This window comes from Syngnathoides biaculeatus, chromosome 22 (genome assembly GCF_019802595.1).
Source record: "Syngnathoides biaculeatus isolate LvHL_M chromosome 22, ASM1980259v1, whole genome shotgun sequence".
Lineage (NCBI taxonomy): Eukaryota > Metazoa > Chordata > Actinopteri > Syngnathiformes > Syngnathidae > Syngnathoides > Syngnathoides biaculeatus.
This window is the reverse complement of record NC_084661.1, coordinates 3,287,604-3,310,416: the sequence shown is the minus strand read 5'-3', so window position 1 is coordinate 3,310,416 and position 22,813 is coordinate 3,287,604. Positions and strand designations below refer to the sequence as shown.

General features: G+C 42.1%; 1 protein-coding gene across 5 annotated transcripts in view; it reads right to left on the bottom strand.

Moving 5' to 3' along the window:
* Positions 1-22,813, bottom strand: part of LOC133495458 (oocyte zinc finger protein XlCOF8.4-like) — a 56,984-nt gene that overhangs the window by 8,095 nt on the left and 26,076 nt on the right. The window contains exons 3-4 of one of the 5 annotated variants that reach the window (XR_009793576.1): positions 14,161-14,242; positions 13,836-13,972 (exon numbers count right to left, since the gene is read on the bottom strand). The exons of 1 other annotated variant lie outside the window; for it this stretch is intronic. Coding sequence is in view for 3 of the 4 variants with exons in the window: in XM_061810110.1 (XP_061666094.1) it covers positions 13,056-13,972 (917 nt within the window). In the remaining variant the exon portion in view is untranslated. 3 more of the 5 variants (XM_061810110.1, XM_061810109.1, XM_061810114.1) reach the window with 3 other exon arrangements.

The window sequence follows — 22,813 nt, the reverse complement described above, 5'->3', positions numbered from 1 at the left end:
GAACTGTACATTGCATTCAATCTGTACTTGGCAAAGTGTGACTTTGTGGCGTGCACTTTTAAGGGCACAGAAATCATTCCCGTGATGAGGGATCCATCCTGGACTTGTAGCCTGTATGTACTCCATACATTTTACAAAACTGTTTTCCGGCCAAATGTTTTTGAAGATTTGTAAAAATGTCAGTCTGGATATGTATTTATAAGAATCACATGCCGAATATATGTATACACCAGCTCTTTGTTTTTGCTTTTTTTTCATTGTTCTTTATTTGTCCAACCACACTAAATACTATAAACCCCAAAATATTGGATAACATTCTATTGTCAGTTTCACAAAATATACAAAAATTGCTAATATATTTTACAGATCTTTCACTCCGGATTAATTTATTGACATGAGGTAAAAAGAAATCTTTGAATCCAGTAAAGTCTCCATGAAATTACAAGTATAAAAAGTATTTCTGGGTTCACAGTAGATAATCAACAAAAAAATACAACTCACCATTGACATTAATCCACCCATCATGGCAAACATGAATAAACCCAGGCACCAACATTAAATCCTTTCACATGTGCCCTAAATTACATCCGCCAACGATGTCATAAATTTACTATTATGTGTAAGTTTGTGAACAATATTGTAACAGAACTATATTACGAAGTACCAAAAACAAAAAAGGATCAAATCTTTAAATACTCTCTTTGATACAGTCATTCAGACGACCCACATTACAAAGTGATATTAATTGATATGGTTGTAAATTAGAGAACCTGTCATTGTATTAAATTTAATACTGACCCGATTTAGCTTTTACCACAGTCAACTATTTAAACTCCCGACCTCGTCCGGAGATACAATTAAGTTTTGAGCTGGCCCTGGTTCATGTACAAGGCCAAGAACATGGATGAGTAACTGTATATTGGGATATTCTAAGTATGGTCGTACAACGCCTTTAGCAGGCGCTTGCGATCGGATTCTTTCCTTTTCTTTTGATGGGAATCTGAAGAAAGATAAATCGGGACAGATTTCCTGACAATTTCTGCACAATGGAACACAGAATTGAGGCATTTTGTTAGTGAACTTTCACAGAGAAGACATTGACCAAGAAACACGTGTTCTTTGTCTGGGTCAGGAAGTAGAATTATCACATGATTCACTACGTCACGGCTGAAAACCGGATCCTATCCATTTGGTAATCATCTGGTATCCACACCCTCTGTGCATCGAAGTGGCTGGGCACATACCTACACGCTCAGGACTCAACACTCTTTCTCCATTCTCTCGAGTTATGTTTTCTTTTTTTTCTTCTTTCCTTGATTTGTCTTTTCCATGCATTAGATCTGAATAGAAAAAAGAAAAAAAGCGGGAAATGACAAAGAAAAACAAAAATACAAATTCAAACGAGAATAATACACAACGAAAAAGTAGTAAATTCGAAATAAATTAAATGAAAAAAACTCAAATATCAACATAAAAACAAATACAAGAAAAGAGTGTCAAGCCACTACTCCTCCGCATTGAGAGGAGCCAGATGAGGTGGCTGGGGCATCTGATTCAGATGCTTCCTGGACGCCTCCCTGGTGAGGTGTTCCGGGCATGTCCCACCGAAAAGAGCACCAGAGGACGACCCAAGACACGCTGGAGAGACTATGTCTCTCGGCTGGCTTGGGAACGCCTCAGGATCCCTCTGGAAGGGCTGGAAGAAGTGGCTGGGGAAAGGGAAGTCTGGGTATCACTGCTGAAGCTACTTCCCCCACGACCCGACCCGGAAAAGCGGTAGATAATGGATGGATGGATGGATGGACAAGAAAAGAGTAAAGACCAATTATCCCCCCAAAAGACACAAAAACAAGCAAAGAACAGCCAATACCCAAGATGATGAATGGACAGTTGTGCACTATGGGCGTCCCATACTGACCACAATAACACAAGTTACGATTCTTCTTTTCCTTCCGGCTTGTCCCATTAGGGGCCGCCACAGAAAGTCATCTTTTTACATGTAAGCATATCTCCTGGATTTTCCTCTCTAATCCCAACTACCCTCACGACATAACATCAACCTTCTCTTTGGTCTTCCTCTCGTTGTTTTTCCTGCCAGCTCCACCCTCAGCACCCTTCAACCAATATAGAGCTCGTGAACATGACGTCACGATTTTCACAACGCCATATTGCCAGTCAAAAAGAGGTGCTCGACAGTGTGGGGGACATTGAACCGGAGGAGAATATTTACAATACCCGAGACCCGTTGTGCTGTTGGTGGTCAGAACAGATGAGACAGATATTCAAAGAGATCATTCTCTGAAATACCAGCTGGAAAGACCAGAAAATATCGATGGATTTCGGCAATTAAACGTGATAGATGGTGGCCCACCAAATACACACGACTGTGTAGCGATCACTTCATTTCAGATTGGAATTATTCTTCTCAATCTCAAATTCCAACGAAGTATTTATTTATAATGCCAAGTTGGCTCATTTGAGAGCTATGCGTTTAAAAAAAAAAAAGAACGACAGTGAGTTGTCTCCAACTTACATGGAAGCATTTTTTTTAAATATGCATTGTTCTCAAATGAGTCTAACGCGTATTAAAAAAAAGAAAATAAACAGGTCTGTCTCAGAGAGGTTTACATCAGATAACGTGTGGCTGCAACACGCTTCCATGTACGGAAGCCGATCCTAGCGGTTTATTTTTTTTTTTAAATACGCATTAGACTCATTTGAGAACAATGCATATAAAAAAAAAAAACTGATATCACGGAGAGGTTTACGGAAGTTTAACGTGTGGCCACAACTCGCTTCCGTGTATGAGGAACCGATTCGCTGTCTTTTTTTGCCCCAATCATAGTTAATGAATGTGAGTTTGTGTAAAACCAGGGGTCATTTATTTAAATCTTGATATTTGTATTGAAAAAATCTGAGTGGGTCCACAACTGTGTGGGATTTATTCTTGATTGGGAATAGATCCAGCAATGAAGTATTTGTATGCGTCCAGATTTTTATACGCTTTCAAACTCTTCTGTGTAAATCTTGACGACTTACTCACCAGATACATATGTATAACAGTTGTCCAAGACAAGCGGAAGCAGTTTAACAATCCACTTTCTTATCGGCGAAAACATCGACTTTGGCATTAAATATGGGTCCTCTGTGCCAAGTGTCTCTCATTTTTCCACGTACCTTCATTTATTATCACCTTCTAAATGTTTAAAGGTATCGGACAAAACTCTAGGCGTTGTGCGATAAGACATTTTAGTGTCGTCTCCAAACGGCTTAGCATTGAACAATGCTCTGTTAGACCGGCAATATGGCCAGTCACGCAACTTTGGTGACGTAGGTGCATGACCTCCACACTCACTCTCTCGCCTCTGGACATGTCCAAACCATCGAAGTCTGCTCTCTCGAACCTTGTCTCCAAAACATCCAACTTTGGCTGTCCCTTTAATGAGCTCTTTTCTAATCCTATCCAACCTGCTCACTCCTAGCGAGAACCTCAGCATCTTCATTTCTGCCACTTCCAGTTCTGCTTATTGTTGTCTCCTCAGTGTCACCATATCTAATTCGTGGCCTCACCACTGTTTTATAAACTTTGCCCTTCATCCTAGCAGACTAGGAGACTAGAGACTCTTCTGTCACATAACACACCAGACACCCTCCGCATGCTGTTCCAACCTGCTTGGATCCGTTTCTTCACTTCCATACCTCACTCACCATTGCTTTGGATTGTTGACTCCAAGTATTTGAAGTCCTCCACCCTCCCTATCTCTTCTCCCTATAGCCCCACTTTTGCCCCTCCACCCCACTCATTCACGCACATGTAGTCTGTTTTACTTTGGCTAATCTTCATTTCTCTCCTTTCCAGAGCATGCCTCCATCCTTCCAATTGTTCTTCTACCTGCTCCCTGCTTTCACTGCAGATCACAATGTCATCTGCGAACATCATGGTCCAAGGGGATTCCAGCCTAACCTCATCTGTCAGCCTATCCATTAACACTGCATATAGGAAGGGGTTCAGAGCTGATCCCCGATGCAGTCCCATCTCTCCCTTAAATTTTTCTGTCATACCTATCAGGCACACCTCACCACAGTTCTGCTGCACTTATATGTGTCCTGTCCGCTAACATATTTCTCTGCCACTCAAGACATCCGCAAGCATTACCACAGTTCCTCTCTTGGTACTATGTCATTGGCTTATTAAAGGTAATGCTAAAGACTTCGAGTTCAAAGTATAAGTAAGCAGAACACAAGTGGAGCAAAACTAAACTCCAAATTGACTTTTGATACAGCCGGTCATAGTGTAATGCTGAACTGGTTGGGGACATGTGTCGGATTTAATGGAAAGGTCCTAATTGGACCAACGTAGTTATTTTGTAACCATTGGAAGTATTCAATCTTATTGAATAGAAATTACCCATAGGCTCCATCAAGGGTCAGTTTTTGGACCCCTCCTGTTTAGCCTGTATATGCTACCCTTGGGTCCAATTCTTCAGAACTATCATAACTATACAGATAGGAGTTGGGATTGTCTCCAGGGGATGCCAGTTTAAATGAGGTGTCAATGACTAACAAATCTCTGGATAAACCAAAATTTTTCTCAATTAAACCACAACAAAACTGAAAGAGTTGGTTTTGGCGATAAAGAGGATCCAAAGACCAAGTCCAAAACATTGATGTTTTGAGAGTTTCTGTTCTGACTTTCAACACACATTTCAAATCAATTGAAGAACATATGCAGACTGAAGGCTTGCATGTGTCAAAAGAGACCAGGAGAACCTCATCCATACTTCTTTTTCCAAATAGACTTGACTATTGTCATGGTCTACTGACTGGACTCCCCAAAAAGAGCATAAAAAAGCTGCAGCCCCCTCAGAATGCTGCAACTTGGGTTCTGACAAAAAAGGCAGAACATCTGTAAAGTCTTTATGTGAGACTTTACAGAAATAAAAAAAAAACACAACTTTAATATGGTGCACAAAGAATTGGGTGACTCCATTCTTTAAACAGCACAGAATATACATTTAGCTCACAGCACATTAATAGCATTCTTTAACAGCTCTCACACGCTATGCGAGTGTTGCAGCTTCTTCACACAGCATATAACTAATGTGCTGAACAAAACTACTACTCTCTACTCTACTCTAATTACGGTGTTCAAAAACATAGAGAAATCACATATGACAAGTTACACATCAGAAATAATACAGCCAGATTAAACATAAAAATCACTCAATCAAATACTCCTGCCAAACTCTGCTCTTATTATGAAGCAACGGGAAGTTCCACACTTTTTTTCTTGTTCCATAGATTTCTTTAGCGCGGGCTTTATCAGCCATCTCATGTTCAATTAACATCTCAACACTTAGAAATGCTATACGGGATCAACAGCAATGCATCTCAAATGCAAAAACAACCCCCCCACTCCCAAGTATCTTACCTGTAAACAGCTCAGAATACACATTTAGCTCACAGCACATACATATCATCCACTAACAGCTCTCAAACGCTACAAGTCTCCCTGTGCTGCAGCTTCTTTTGCGAATGAGCTGGGCAGCGTCGCCCGACAAAGGCAACACAGTATCCTTCACTGGCGAATTGCTGTTACCATAAGAACGAACACGCTTAAAGGAACGCTGTGCTCATTCACTGAAAAATGAAAAGCCTTAATCCAATAGGTCATGTACTGTACCTTGAAAATTTTAGGTTAATCCGATATCATTTAATGGTGTTCTGAAAAGATTTTTTATCGGCAATTAGGAATTTTAATGGGTTCTGCCATTTTGGCAAGTCACATGACCTACTTGCGCGGATGTGACGTATTCTATGTGCAAACAAAGAAATCATGGCTGATTTATAGGGTCATTACATGCATGACTACCACCATGGGACACGTTGAAAATGCCCTACTGTATCACGAAATTTTGCCATAATTCAGATAGAAATAATCCGAAGAAAGCTCGGTGGCATAACCTGCCCAGTAAGATAAAGAAACATTTAATGACACAGTGGCTATCGAAGTGTGGTCGTCCTGAGGCGTACGACAAACAGGCCAGGCTATGCAGTGAAGATTTTGTGCATTGTTACATGTGAATTTAGACTAATGTACCCTTTGCTCAAACCAGCAAAATGCGACAAATGCATTTAAGACAATTTAATCACACACACAACCATACAACAGAACACGATAAAATAACGAACACAAAATAGAAGTTAAAAGACAGAGTAGTGAAGCCAAAACGGCGAATACTTACCAACGTTGAATGAATGTTCCCAAAGAGGCTCATGTGCTTTCCAGCGAATATTCCAAGTTAGTTATTCCAAGCAGCGGTGCTGTGTGAATAAGCCCCGTTGACAGTCTTTCTCGTCCTTATACAGTGAAGAAAATAAGTGTTTGAACAACCTGCTATATGCCGATTATCTATTATAAACATAAGCATATCCAGAAAAATTCTAGTAAAAAATTGCAAATAACAACTTTAATGCGCACTTTTATCCAAGTAATCACATTTTTGTATGGTCAGCGCCATTTGGATTATCACATGAGTTAAAAAATGAGGTGATGTATAATGTGCGTGTGTTTGGAGGAAGACAAATGATCAGTTCCATCCCAAGAACACCATCCCTACTGTCAAGCATCGGGGTGATGGCATCATGCTTTGGGGGTGTTTTTCTGCACGTGGGACAGGATGACTGAACTGTATTAAGGAGAGGATGACCGCGGCCATGTATTGTGAGATTCTGGGGAACAACCTCTTCCCCTCAGCCAGAGCATTTAAGATGGGACGTGGCTGGGTCTTTCAACATGACAATGACGGGAAGCACACAGCCAGAAAAACCAAGGAGTGGCTCCGTAAGAAACATATCAAGGTTCTGGCGTGGCCTACCCAGTCTCCAGACCTAAACCCAATAGAAAATCTTTGGAGGGAGCTGAAACGCTGTGTCTCTCAGCGACATCCCAGAAATCTGTCTGATCTAGTGAAGATCTGCGTGGAGGAGTGGGCCAAAAATTCCTCCTGCGGTGTGTGCAAACCTGGTGACCAACTACTGGAAATGTTTGACCTCTATGATTTCAAACAAAGGCGACTGTACCAAATACTAACATTGGTTTTCTCAGTTGTTCAAATACTTATTTGCAGCTGTATCACACAAATAAATCGTTAAAAAAAAAAAAAATCATACATTGTGATTTTACTGATTGTAAGGTAGTGGTGGGGGACAGTGTAGCTTGACAGCATAGAATGGTTATGTGTTGGATGACTGGTAGCAGGTATGCAGATTAAGAAGACAAAGGTAGCGCAGAGAATCAGGTGGTGGAAGTTGAGAAAGGAAGAATGTTGTACGGCCTTTCGGAAAGAGGTGAGACAAGCTCTAGATGGACAGAAAGAGCTCCCGGAAGACTGGAATACTACCGCCAAGGAACTCAGAAAGGCAGGCAAGAAAGTAATTGAGGTGCCTTCTGGTAGGAAAGGGGAGAAGGAGACTTGATGGTGGAACCCCAAAATACAGGAAGTCATCCAAGGAAAGAGATTAGCAAAGAAGGAGTGGGACATGGAGAAGACTGAGGAGAGCCAGAAGGAATACATTGAGACGCGACATAGGGCAAGTTAGAGGTGGCGAAGGCTAAACAAGAGGCATATGACGTTATGTACACCAGGTTGAATACGAAAGAAAGAGAAAAGGATCTCTACAGGTTGGCCAGACAGAGGGATAGAGATGGGAAGGATGTGCAGCAAGTAAAGGTGATTAAGGATAGCAATGGAAATATGTTGACTGGTGCCAGTAGTGTGCTAAGTAGATGGAAAGAGTACTTTGAGAAGTTAATGAATGAAGAAAATGGGAGAGAAGACTAATAGAAGAGGCAAGCGTGAATGACCGGGATATGGCAATGATAAGTAAGGGGGAAGTTAGAAAGGCACTAAACAGAATAAAAAAACGGAAAGAGAGTTGGTCCTGATGACATACCAGTGGTTGGACACGAAAGAAGGAGAAAAGGATCTCTACAGATTGGCCAGACAGAGGGATAGAGATGGGAAGGATGTGCAGCAGGTAAGGGTGATTAAGGATAGAGATGGAAATGTGTTGACTGGTGCCAGTAGTGTGCTAAATAGATGGAAAGAATACTATGAGAAGTTGATGAATGAAGAAAATGAGAGAGAAGGAAGAGTTGAAGCGGCAAGTGTGAAGGACCAGGAAGTGGCAATGATTACTAAGGGGGAAGTCAGAAAGGCACTACAAAGGATGAAAAATGGAAAGGCAGTTGGTCCTGATGACATACCAGTGGAGGTATGGAAGCAATTTGGAGAGGTGGCTGTGGAGTTTTTGACCAACTTATTCAGGAGAATACTAGTGGGAGAGAAGATTCCAGAAGAATGTAGGAAAAATGTGCTAGTCCCCATTTTTAAGAACAAAGGAGATGTTCAGAGCTGTGGAAACTAGGTGTGTCAGAAGAATTTAAGGTGGAGGTGGGACTGCGTCAGGGATCCGTGCTGACCCCCTTCCGATTTGCTGTTGTAATGGATAGACTGACAGATGAGGTGAGACTGGAATCCACTTGGACTATGATGTTCGCAGATGATATTGTGATCTGCAGTGAAAGCAGGGAGCAGGGAGGAGGCGGAGGAACAATTAGAAAGATGGAGGCACGCACTGGAAAGAAGAGGAATGAAGATTAGCGGAAGTAAAACAGAATATACATCCATGGATGTGAGGGGTGGAGGAGGAAGAGTGAAGCTAAAGGGAGAAGTGATAGCGAGGGTGGATGACTTCAAATACTTGGGGTCAACAATGCAGAGCAATGGAGAGTGCGGTAAGGAAGTGAAGAAACAGGTCCAAGCGGTTTGGAACAGTTGGCGGAAGGTGTCTGGTGTGGTCTATGTGACAGAAGAGTCTCCGCTAGGATGAAGGGCAAAGTTTATAAAACAGTGGTGAGGCCGGCCACGATATACGGATTAGAGACGGTGGCACTGAAGAAACAACTGGAAGCAGAACTTGAGGTAGCAGAAAATGAAGCTGCTGAGGTTCTCGCTTGGATTGAACAGGTTGGATAGGATTAGAAATTAGCTCAATAGAGGGACAGCCAAAATTGGATGTTTTGGAGACAAGGTGAGAGAAAGAAGACTCAGATGGTTTGGACATGTTCAGAGGCGAGAGAGTGAGTATATTGGTAGAAGGGTGCTGAGGATGGAGCTGCTATGCAAAAGAGTGAGAAGAAGATCAAAGAAAGGGTTGATGGATGTTGTGAGGGAGATGAGGACAGTGGGTTTTAGAGAGGAAGATGCACGAGATAGGCTTAAATGGAGAAACATGACACGCTGTGGCGACCCCTAATGGGACAAGCTGAAAGAAAAAGAAGACATTGTGATTTCTGGATTTTTCTTTTGAGATTTTCTCTCTCACAGTGGCTATGCACCTACGATAAAAATTTAGAATCCCTCCATGATTTCTAAGTGGGAGAACTTGCAATATAGTAGGGTGTTCAAATACTTATTTTCTTCACTGTAAATAGCATTTGCTAACAACTTTCACACGCTGTGCTTTACTTTCTTCTGCGAATGAGCTGGGCAGCACCCTCTGCTGGGGAATTACTGTTACGAAAAGAACGAACACACTTAAACGAAGCAAATCTGTTATCCATATCCAGAGTCACACAAGAGTTGAATTTGAGCGGTAACGTATTTAAAAACAATGTTGTGTGTGTTGTGTATTGGGTGGGCCAAAAAGCAAGACGTCATAAACGGCTCTGATGATTAAAGCTTGCCCTGAATGCCTCGATCTCCCACAGGTCTTTTCAGGTAATCCTCCTTGCCTCCACTTCTTCCCAGGCAAACCACTGGCCTTGGTTGGCCTGCGACACAGCTTGGGCGCACCATTTTGCTTCCGCTTCCCGACGTAGCTCCTGGACAACCAGCTTGTGCCTCTCAGCAGTTGTGTCTTTGGTCCATAGTGGTCTGCTGGCCCCAAGCCCAAGGCCACTCCTCCCCTCTTCACTCGGCCAACGATGTCCTTGTGCCCGAGTGCTGCCTTTGCCTGTTTGTTCAGTTCCAGCCAGTGGAGTCCGCTTCCTCTGAGTGGCCATGATGGGGGCAGTCTGGGGTAGGAGCGGATTGCTGAAATCCAGTGGCATCATTTCCAGTCTGACTTTGGCGCACTTGTATTCCTCTGCCAGGCTGGAAATGGGCAGGTTCAACATTCCCTTACCGTAGAGCCCAATGCTTCTGAGGCACCTGCAAAGGCCAAGCCACTCCTTCACAAACGAGCAGACGAATCTCTTTTCCAGCTTTGAGAGCAGGATTTCATTGATGCTTAGTGGCCAAAGGAGTCGAGGAAGTAACCCGTACTGCAGGCACCAAAGCTTCAACTTCCCAGGAAGGAAGAAATTGAGCTGGCCCTCTCCAACCATTCCAAATGTTAATTTGTTTTTTGCCACAGGTTTCATTACAATCCGAAGCCCCCATGCCCTTCCCCAACAGGCCTGTCTGATTCCTGATTGTGACAGGTGATACAAACATGCTGTATTCTTCAACTCTCGCTGGAGCAGTTGCAGCAGAGTGAATCACATTGGATGAAAATCAGTACCACCAAATCTGATGCCAAGGTACTCAGTCAGAAAGGGTGCAGTGGCTTCTCTTGGTTAGGGTAGAGATCCTGCCAAAGTGAAGGAGTTCAAGTATCTTAAGGTCGTGTTCACAAGTGGAAGGAAGAATAGATTGTGAGAATGACAGGTAGATTGGTGCAGAGTCTTCTGTGAAGCATTATCTGCATTGGTTTATCTTGATGAAGGAGCTCAACTGAAAGGCAAAGCTCTCTATTTACCGGTCGAGCTACGTTCCTACATTTACCTATGGTCACGACCTGTGGGTCATGACTGGAAGAAAAAGAGCGTGAATACAAGTGGCCAGAAAGAGTTTCCTCTACAGGGTGTCCAGGTTCTCCCTTTGAGATAGGGTGAAGTTTTCGGTTATCTTGGAACAGCTAAGAGTCGAGCTGCTGCTCCTCCACATCGAGAAGAGTCAGATAAAGTGGCTTAGGGCATCTTGTTAAGATGCCCCCGAGCCCAAGGTTGGATGTTCTAGGCATGTCAAACCAGAATGAAGCCCCAGAAACGACCCAGAACATGGTGTAGATAATGTCTCCCGGCTGGTGTGGGAACACCTCAAGTTCCCCCGAAAGAACAGGATGAAGTGGCTCAGGAGTGGGACGTTTGGGGTTCCCTGCTTAAGATGCGTTCACTGCAACCGGAACTTGGATTAGAGGAAGTAGAGGGATAGCTGTCAGAGTATTACCGTAATTTCTCAAATAATGCGCAATTTTTTCCCAAAACATTTCCAAAAAGTCAATAGAGGGCATTATATTTAGGTATGGATGAAAAATAAAAAATACAATCACATTGTATAGTCATATACAGGTACATAGAGTGGTAAAAAAAATTATACATACACATTTTGATACAATAGTCGATGTCTTATGTTACATAGTTATATATATTACGGTAATGTGCATAACCAACCTGAACTCCATGAGTTTGTTTTAACTTAAACGAAGACCAAAAATGTCGATGACAAGGGCTAGTTGTGCAGCTGATTTTAAAAGAAATGTGTCATCGCTCTTGCCAAACCTGACGCAGCCAAACCGGAAGTGAAACAACGTGAGCTGAAACTACATAGAACGATTGTACAATCATTTAAAAATAAACGCAAAACACAGTTGAAATGCTCGCTTTTTAAATAGTGTCCATTACGCTTATTTCTACGTAGTTTGAGCTCTTATTTTGATAACAACCTGACGCTATGAAGAGCTGCTACAGATTGTAGCAGAATAGGAGCAAGAGGCTGCGGTGTGAGGGCGGTGGACCTTCCCCTCAAAGCGTTGACAATAATGAGGAATAAAGGGAACCAAGACTCTTAGGATTCAAAAAATGTTTCCTCACAAATGCCATGGATGGCACTGAGGATGACATGATGTGGGAGCAAGATAGGATTACTGTCCTTGAATGCAGGAGGCAACAGAACTGGACCAAGTCATTAATGATGAGTTTGACAGTGTTGCACCAAAGGTAGCTCAGATGGATATTTTTCAGACTGGAGAGGAGTCAGATGTGTAGGATGGATAATGTAGTGGATAAACTGTACTATGCACAAATTTTTTATGCACAAATAAAGCATGTCCTCTGGCCTACTGTATGCTATACTTGTCACGTCACAAGACATTTTGGTTTGGTATCATCTCAATCTCTGTATCAACCTCCTTTCTGAAAGAATGTTTGACGACAATATGAGCAGCAAAAAGAATGGTCGAGTCCATATACTTGTGTTTTTCATGTAATTTCTTGTAACCGCACAACAGTAGCTGTAAAAAAAATACAACTTCATTCTCAGACTACAATGGATTCGCTGAATTTTAATTTGTTCCAATGTCAAACATGACCTTGATGTTTGCATATTTCAGGCTGTAAACAGGGTCACAGAGTGAATTAAAATCATAACCTGTGGCGGGACTGTTTTAATCAAAATTGTATTTTAACTTTTCCATCTTATGCCCAAAATGTTTCTTCACAGTCTGTTCCAATCATTAATTTATTTGACATTGGGAACTTGACAAATATTGAACAAAGTAGCTGTTTTACTACAAAAGTTTTGGCAGAAGTGCTAATTGTTAAAACTTGACCACAACAAGGATTTAAGAAAGTACAATTGCACAGGAATATATGCAAAATATGCAGAATCTGTAACAAGGGAGATAAAATACAACACTTTCAAAATCAGTGTCCAGCCATTAATTTCCTATTTGAACATCGATGCCTTTGGATTTTCTGTCATCCGGGTCTTTTGTTTGTCAGGATGTTGAAGCAATCACAACTGGACTGTTCTAGTCATTCTAGAAGACCTTGCCTATGTGCCAAGACCAGTGAAGACAGCTCAAACCTGAGCTGTACTATCTAGCCTTGGTGCTTGAACATGAAGACTGTTCAGATGACAGGCCAAATGTCGTCTGCGTAAATCACAACCATCCAGTTGCGATTGATTCAAAGGTTGGAGTTGAAGCATTTCATTTCTTTTAATCCTTTATATGTCACAGGTATGTTGACCAGCACACTTGTGATTCTTAGACTGATATTTATAAGAGAATCTTTGACCACAAACTGAACAGGCAACAGCTTTCTCCCCGGTGTGGGTTCTAATATGTGTTTTTAAGTTTCCCTTCTGAGAGAATCTTTGACCACAAGCTGAACAGGTAAAAGGTTTCTCACCTGTGTGTGTTCTTGTGTGTATTTTTAAATCTGACTTTGTAGTGAATGCCTTACTGCAAACAGAGCAGGGAAAAGGTTTCTCACCAGTGTGGGTTCTAATGTGACATATTAAGGGTCCTTGCTGGGAGAATCTTTGACCACAAACTGAGCAGGAAAAAGGTTTTTCACCAGTGTGTATTCTTGTGTGTGCTGTCAAAGTATTTATTTGGGCAAATCTTTGACCACAAACTGAGCAGATAAAAGGTTTCTCTCCAGTGTGGCTCATCATATGACTTTTCAAACGGCTCTTAAAAGCAAAGGTTTCCCTACATTGACAACATTTCCAGGGTTTATCATCAAACGCACCATCAGTCTGTTCATTATCATCATCAGTGTGAGGGGAAAATGACGTTATGTCATCACAATCCGATAGTGGAGCTATGAGGCCATCTGCTTGTGATCCTCCACGGTGGTCTCCATTACCTTCTGTTGTCATGTGTTGATTTGAGTTGCTGCTGCTGCTGCTTGGAGCCTCTGCCCCTCTGCTCACTTCATATGGACCTTCATCTTCACTCTTCAAAGGCACACTAGTCAATGATGAGTTTGTGATTTCTTTCTCCTCTTTGGGTGGCTCTTCTACTTTGATCTGGAGGTGATCCTCCTCTTCTTTTTTAAAGTGGGGTAGCGCTTTGTCCTCTTTGATGTCTGTTAGCTTTGGCTCCTGTTGCTCTGGGCAAAGATCTGCATTGATATCTGCAAGACAAAAGAAGACAAACACACAAGGTATGATCTGCCTCATACTTTTGAGGAATGGGGTTCAAATCCCAGCCCCGCCTATATGGAGTTTGCATGGTCTCCCCATTAGTGGGTTATCTCTGGGCACTCCGGTTTCCTCATACTTCCTAAAAACAAGCATTCATTGGACACAAAATTTCCCTTACGCGTGACTGGGAGTGCGACTGTTGACTGTCTCCATATGCCCTCCGATTGGCTGGCAACCAGTTCAGGGTGTACCCCCACCTCCTGTCCAAAGATACCTGGAATAAGCTCCAGCTCCCGCCCACGACCTTTGTGAGCATAAGGGGCTCAGATAATGAATAGATAAAACTTGCATTTTCCTGATGACATTGTACACTGGATAATATGCTGGGTCCACTCTGTGTAGCATTTGTTTGTTGCCGTTTTTTGATTTTTTGACAAATTGCTGAGTTCTTTCAAACACAATGTCATACTTAAGTGCAAAAACGTAAAATTTATGAATTTACCATCTCTCTCTCTCTCTCTATCTCTGAATCAACCTCCCTTCTGAAAGAATAATTGACCACAATATGAGAAGCAAAAAGACTTCTGTCGAGTCCATATACTTGTGGTTTTCATGTTATTTCTTGTAACCACACAAAAGTAGCTGTAAAAAACAAAAATTAAAAAAATGTTTCCTCACAAATGCCACGGATGGCACTGAGGATGCCAATCAGATGCTTCTTTTGAAGTCTTGGCCAAGGATGTGTAATGTAGTGGATAAATTTTATGGACAAATATGTAACGCAAAAAATGTTAAAGTTAAAGTGTATTTATTTAAGACCGTAATATGTTATCAACAGTATAAATAAAATGTACAATGTAAATACACATATAAAGTACAAACCTAGCAAAATAGAAATACAGATAATTCCCAATATTTTGAGCATATGGATAGAAGCAAATTGGTGGTGTGCATTGTACATTGGCAGAAGGGTTTTCCTGATTTTTTTTGGTCAAGTTTGGGGGAGCACATTATACTTCAGGACGCATTACACCTAAGAAATTACGTTTTTGTGATTTTATGCCAATTGCCTCGTCAGTCATAATGTCATAGTTCGTCAAAATCAGCACCACAAAAGACATTTATTCTGCATCACCATTATACACCTTATATCTGAATCCAAAGGCTAGTTTATTTCTATATTGTAGTATTTATATAGTTTATTTTTTAGTTTGTATGTGCGTGTGTTTTTTGATGTGGTACTGTAAATACCTGACAATGCAGCCCTATGGGGGGCACAAACCAGTGCAATCTGTAGGCCGGTCCCAAGCCCGGATAAATGCAGAGGGTTGCGTCAGGAAGGGCATCCGGCGTAAAAACTGTGCCAAACAAATATGAGCGTTCATCTAAAGAATCCCATACCGGATCGGTCATGGCCCGGGTTAACAACGCCCGCCCCTGGCACTGCTAACCTGCAGGGCGTCGGTGGGAATTCAGCTACTGTGGGTCGAAGACAAAGAAGAGGAGGAAACCGGATCCAGCGTCAGAAGAAAAAGAGGAATGCACAGAGCCTACAACTGAGTGTAGGGACTTTGAATGTTGGGACTATGACAGGAAAAGCTCAGGAGTTGGTTGACATGATGATTAGGAGAAAGGTTGATATTCTGTGCATCCAAGAGAGCAGGTGGAAAGGTAGTAAGGCTAGAAGTTTGGGAGCAGGGTTTAAATTATTCTACCACGGAGTAGATGGGAAGAGAAATGGAGTAGGGGTTATTTTAAAGGAAGAGCTGGCTAAGAATGTCTTGGAGGTGAAAAGAGTATCAGATCGAGTGATGAGACTAAAATTTGAAATTGAGGGTGTTACGTATAATGTGGTTAGCGGCTATGCACCACAGGTAGGATGTGACCTAGAGTTGAAAGAGAAATTCTGGAAGGAACTAGATGAAGTAGTTCTGAGCATCCCAGACAGCGAGAGAGTTGTGATTGGTGCAGATTGTAATGGACATATTGGTAAAGGAAACAGGGGCGATGAAGAAGTGATGGGTAAGTACGGCATCCAGGAAAGGAACTTTGAAGGGCAGATGGTGGTGGACTTTGCAAAAAGGATGGAGATGGCTGTAGTGAACACTTATTTCCAGAAGAGGGAGGAGCATATAGTGACCTACAAGAGCGGAGGTAGAACCACGCAGGTAGATTATATTTTGTGCAGACGATGTAATCTGAAGGAGGTTACTGACTGTAAAGTAGTGGTAGGGGAGAGTGTAGCTCGACAGCATAGGATGGTAGTATGTAGGATAATTCTGGTGGTGGGTAGGAAGATTAAGAAGACAAAGTTAGAGCAGAGAACCATGTGGTGGAAGCTGAGAAAGGAAGAATGTTGTGCGGCCTTCCGGAAAGAGGTGAGACAGGCTCTCGATGGACAACCGAAGCTCCCGGAAGACTGGACGACGACAGCCAAGGTGATCAGAGAGACAGGCAGGAGAGTACTTGGTGTGTCATCTGGTAGGAAAGGGGAGAAGGAGACTTGGTGGTGGAACCCCAAAATTCAGGGAGTCATACAAGGAAAGAGATTAGCGAAGAAGAAGTGGGATACTGAGAGGACTTAGGAGAGGCGAAAGGAGTACATCGAGATGCGACGTAGGGCAAAGGTAGAGGTGGCAAAGGCTAAACAAGAGGCATATGAAGACATGTACACCAGGTTGGACACGAAAGAAGGAGAAAAGGATCTCTACAGGTTGGCCAGACAGAGGGATAGAGATGGGAAGGATGTGCAGCAGGTCAGGGTGATTAAGGATAGAGATGGAAATTTGTTGACTGGTGCCGGTAGTGTACTAAATAGATGGAAAGAGTACTTTGAGAAGTTGATGAATGAAGAAAATGAGAGAGAAGGAAGAGTTGAAGAGGCAAGAGTGAAGGACCAGGAAGTGGAAATGATTACTAAGGGGGAAGTCAGAAAGGCATTACAAAGGATGAAAAATGGAAAGGCAGTTGGTCCTGATGACATACCGGTAGAGGTATGGAAGCAATTTGGAGAGATGGCTGTGGAGTTTTTGACTAACTTATTCAACAGAATACTAGCGGGTGAAAAGATGCCTGAAGAATGGAGGAAAAGTGTTCTAGTTCCCATTTTTAAGAACAAAGGGGATGTTCAGAGCTGTGGGAACTATAGAGGAATAAAGTTGATGAGCCACACAATGAAGTTATGGGAAAGAGTAGTGGAGGCTAGACTCAGGACAGAAGTAAGTATCTGCGAGCAACAGTATGGTTTCATGCCTAGAAAGAGTACCACAGATGCATTATTTGCCTTGAGGATGCTTGTGGAAAAGTACAGAGAAGGTCAGACGGAGCTACATTGTGTCTTTGTGGATCTAGAGAAAGCCTATGACAGAGTACCAAGAGAGGAACTGTGGTACTGCATGCGTAAGTCTGGTGTGGCAGAGAAGTATGTTAAAATAGTACAGGACATGTATGATGGCAGCAGAACAATGGTGAGGTGTGCCTTAGGTGTGACAGAGGAATTTAAGGTGGAGGTGGGACTGCATCAGGGATCAGCTCTGAGCCCCTTCCTGTTTGCAGTGGTAATGGATAGGCTGACAGATGAGGTTAGACTGGAATCCCCTTGGACCATGATGTTCGCAGATGATATTGTCATATGCAGTGAAAGCAGGGAGCATGCAGAGGAACAATTGGAAAGATGGAGACATGCACTGGAAAGGAGAGGAATGAAGATTAGCCGAAGTAAAACAGAATATATGTGCGTGAATGAGAAAAGTAGAGGGGGAAGAGTGAGGCTACAGGGAGAAGAGATAGCGAGGGTGGACGACTTCAAATACTTGGGGTCAACAATACAGAGCAATGGAGAGTGTGGTCAGGAAGTGAAGAAACGGGTCCAAGCAGGTTGGAACAGCTGGCGAAAGGTGTCTGGTGTGTTATGTGACAGAAGAGTCTCTGCTAGGATGAAGGGCAAAGTTTACAAAACAGTGGTGAGGCCGGCCATGATGTACGGATTAGAGACGGTGGCACTGAAGAAACAACAGGAAGCTGAACTGGAGGTGGCAGAAATGAAGATGTTGAGGTTCTCGCTCGGAGTGACCAGGTTGGATAGGATTAGAAATGAGCTCATTAGAGGGACAGCCAAAGCTGGATGTTTTGGAGACAAGATTCGAGAGAGCAGACTTCGATGGTTTGGACATGTTCAGAGGCGAGAGAGTGAGTATATTGGTAGAAGGATGCTGAGGATGGAGCTCCCAGGCAAAAGAGCGAGAGGAAGACCAAAGAGAAGGTTTATGGATGTGGTGAGGGAAGACATGAGGGCAGTTGGGGTTAGAGAGGAAGATGCAGGAGATAGGCTAAGATGGCAAAAGATGACACGCTGTGGCGACCCCTAACGGGACAAGCCGAAAGGAAAAGAAGAAGAAGAAGAAGACTGTAAATACCTGACAATTAAACTTGTTAAAAAAAAAAAACATCCGGTTGGGTGGAACAGATGACATGCCCAAATCAGACAAGAAAATTAGCTCTTTCACGATTGCACTATGTCAGACTACTGCAAATTTTCCCTTTTCTCCCATACCACCGCAACCAGTTGTTTTTACAATCCGTGACCTTTATCTTGTCAACTCAACTCCGCCCAGATAGACTCGTTACCATGGGGATGACAACATGAGTGGATTGCGGGGCAACGTCTTTCATAAGAAAATGGGGGGAAAATTGTGTTAGCAGTCATGGGTGCTCAGAAGAAGAGAGGACATTTGTGTAAGGCTTGCTTGAAGTACCGTAATTTCTCGAAAATAATGCACAAATTTTTCCAAAAATATTTTCAAAAAGTTAATCGAGCGCATTATATTTAGGTATGGATGAAAAATAAAAAATATAATCACATTGTATAGTTGTATACAAGTACATAGAGTGGTTAAAAAAGGTATACATATACATTTGTTATTCGATGTCTTATGTTACACATTCATATTTATTACGGTGATGTGCGCCCCCAACCTGAACTCTAAAATTTCCTTGGGGAGTTTGCATTTTACGATTTTTAGCGTAGCATGTTTGTTGCTACTGCATCAAAGATCAGAAAAAACTGTCTGTGAGTTTGTATTAACCTAAACCAAGACAAAAAAATGTCGACTACAACAGCTAGTTGTGCAGCTGCTTTTAAAAGAAATGTGTCATCACTCATGCAGATGACACCGCCAACCCAGAAGTAGCGCCGCAGTCCAAAACAAAGATAGCTGGCCTCAATGGGTTCAGGTGGGTATAAAAAAAACCTGAACTCAAACTACATAATACAAGCGTCATGGGCACATTAAAAAAGAAAAAAAAAAAAAACTGGAGAGCCAACAAATTGAAATGGTCGTTTTTTTTTCCCGTTTTTTTTTTATGTGCCCATTACCTCGTTTCTACGTAGTTTGAGCTCACATTGTTTTGATACCCACCTGACACCATTGGAAAGCTGCTTCAGATTGGAGCCAAATGGAGAGCGAGAGGCTGCGCTGCGGAACCAAAACTCTTGGGATTCAAAAAATGTTTCCCCACAAATGCCATGGATGGCACAGAGGATGACATGCTGTGGGAGCAAAATAGGATCACTCTTCATGAATTCAGGAGGCACCAGATAGGGATATTTTTCCGATTAGAAATGAGCCAGATGTTGCTTTTGAAGTCTTAGGCAAGGATGTGTTATGTAGAGGATAAACTGCACTATGCACAAACAATTTATGGACAAATATTTAATGCAAAAAATGTTTAAGTCAAACAGTGTTAAACATTTATTTAAGACTGTAGCATGTGTTATCAACAGTAGTAATAAAATGTGTGTCTTCTTCTTCTTCTTTTCCTTTCGGCTTCTCCCGTTAGGGGTCGCCACAGCATGTAATCTTTTGCCATTTTAACCTATCTTCTGCATCTTCCTCTCTAACCCCAACTGCCCTCATGTCTTGCCTCACCACATCCATAAACCTTCTCTTTGGTCTTCCTCTCGCTCTTTTGCCTGGCAGCTCCATCCTCAGCACCCTTCCACCAATATACTCACTCTCTCGGCTCTGAACATGTCCAAACCATCGAAGTCTGGTCTCTCGAATCTTGTCTCCAAACCATCCAACTTTGGTTGTCCCTCTAATGAGCTCATTTCTAATCCTATTCAACCTGCTCACTCCGAGCGAGAACCTCAACATCTTCATTTCTGCTACCTCAAGTTCTGCTTCGTGTTGTTTCTTCAGTGCCACCGTCTCTAATCCGTACATCATGGCCGGCCTCACCACTGTTTTGTAAACTTTGCCCTTCATCCTAGCAGAGACTCTTCTTTCACATAACACACCACACACCTTTCGCCAGCTGTTCCAACCTGCTTGGACCCATTTCTTCACTTCCTTACCACACTCACCATTGTTCTGGATTGTTGACCCTAAATATTTCAAGTCCTCCACCCTCGCTATCTCTTCTCCCTCCACTTTTCTCATTCACGCACATATATTCTGTTTTACTTCGGCTAATCTTCATTACTCTCCTTTCCAGTGCATGTCTCCATCTTTCTAATTGTTCCTCTGCATGCTCCCTGTTTTCACTGCATATCACAATATCATCTGCGAACATCATGGTCCAAGGGGATTCCAGTCTAACCTCATCTGTCAGCCTATCCATTACCACTGCAAACAGAAGGGGCTCAGAGCTGATCCCTGATGCAGTCCCACCTCCACCTTAAATTATTCTGTCACACCTCAGGCACACCTCACCATTGTTCTGCTCCCATCATACATGTCCTGTACTATTTTAACATACTTCTCTGCCACACCAGACTTACGCATGCAGTACCACAGTTCCTCTCTTGGTACTCTGTCATAGGCTTTCTCTTTCTCTGTACAGTTTTTTGAAAAACAATACAAGTACAAACCTAACAAAATATAAATACAGATAATTCCCAATATTTGTAAATTGGGTGTGCGCATTGTACATCAGTAGAAGCGTTTTACTGATTTTCATAGGTCAACTTTGGGGGTTGGGGGCATTATACTTCAGGACGCATTATACTCGAGAAATTACGGTAATACTTCACATACTGTACTTTTAATAAGATACGGCTTGCAAGGAGGGAGCAAAACGTTAGTCTAGTTAGACAGTGCTAGCTCTAGTGGTTGTGTGTAAAAATTGGCACTCTTATGAACACATCTGATCAGAAGTGTGATTTCCAACCATTATGGAGCTAAGGCACACAAAGTGGAAGCTCGGAATATGAACATAATTCCTTCTTGTGAAGTGTTCAATGTCCAATTTGTTAAATTGTTTTCCATAGGAGATAACGTAAATGAGTTTAATCCTTTCTCAACCTCCAAATGGTAAATTCCCTTTTTAATTCCCATTTACGTAAAAACATGTATGCCTTGTATTTAGACAATAAAGAGTGAATAAACTTAGAGTAACTTAATCTTAATATTATAATATTATATATTATTATTATTATTATAATATTTATCATTTACCATTTTGGTAGTAGTGCAATGGTATCAGAGGGACTCGAGAGGGAAGAAGGAAGTGTCGAAGTCACCCTCCATGATTTGACTACTTAATTCTCGAGTAGTTTCTCCATTTCTTCTACTATCTGTGGCCTTTGCTTTGAAATACTAGTCATTCCTTTGACAACGCTAGCTACCTTTTATTCTTTAGAATAGTTGAAATAGTCAACTTAAATATACGATCCTAGCAAGAGGCGTAACAAACATGCATTCATTTTCGTATTTAGAAATGATCTCTTTCCTTAGATCCAGTGTGGTTCGCTCAATGGACCTTTCCGATGGCAATCTTAAGCTCCGCCCCCTTAGCCATGTCCCACAAGCTTACAAAATGCCGACTGAATAGGTTTGAAGTCGAGTCTTTATAGCATATTCCAGATAATATTGGGGTATGTTTTTTGCCATATGCCTCAGACTTGTCCAAGAGAGTTCTACAGAGAGGGCTCAACTATTTGACGGAATTAAGAAATCCAACAGGATAAAATAGTGGAATCGTACTGCGCATGTAAAGCAGGAGGAATACTTTTTACTTGGAAAGATCACAAGTAATATCATTGTAGTCTTTATAAGTGAGTGGGTGTATTCATTTGACTTGGCTTGTAATCGAATCCAATGTTTTGTCTTAAAAGTCTAACGTGATATAAATGGGTAAATGGACATTTCTGTTGCATGACATCGCGTATTTAGGTATCCCTAACCCGACTCTTTGGCATAAAACATTACGCACTTCATTCAGCAGGTCAGTGTTACACTAACAAAGTGAAAGCTGTTCTCCTGCAATGTATAAAGCACTGATAATAATGAAATCAAACTCAGAGAAGATACTTCTCCCTCACTTACCTTCGAACATACAACCTTGTGTTTGTTGATATTGTCCACATTTAAGTTGTACGTGCGGTCTTCCACAAGCCTTAATCCGTCGTACACATCTTCGTCAACTGTGTTTAGGCTTTGGAAAATGAATAAACCGGGCTCCTTGTAACCTAGAAGGATATGTTTCACCAGAATTGCATGTTCCCCAAGCGCACCTGAAGACCATTTTCTTTGTAACATTAACTTTCCCAAGTGCACGCTATTGACAACCAGCATTGCTTGTGGGACAATAAGGCCATGTCAAACCAGGGGTTAAGACAAGGCTGCTATCTGATTGACTATTATTGTACGAGTGATTGACCGGTCGTAAAGGTCCATTATCCTTTTCCTTTACTACTGGTAGCACTGCTGTCTTTCTTTCGCCCCATGGCAATGAAAATACTGGTGCGTCCGACATCGCGCGGCTTCAGTTGGCTCCCGGGTCAACATGGGTTCAGCTTTGAACGGGTGTTCAGACACTGAGAATTGAGT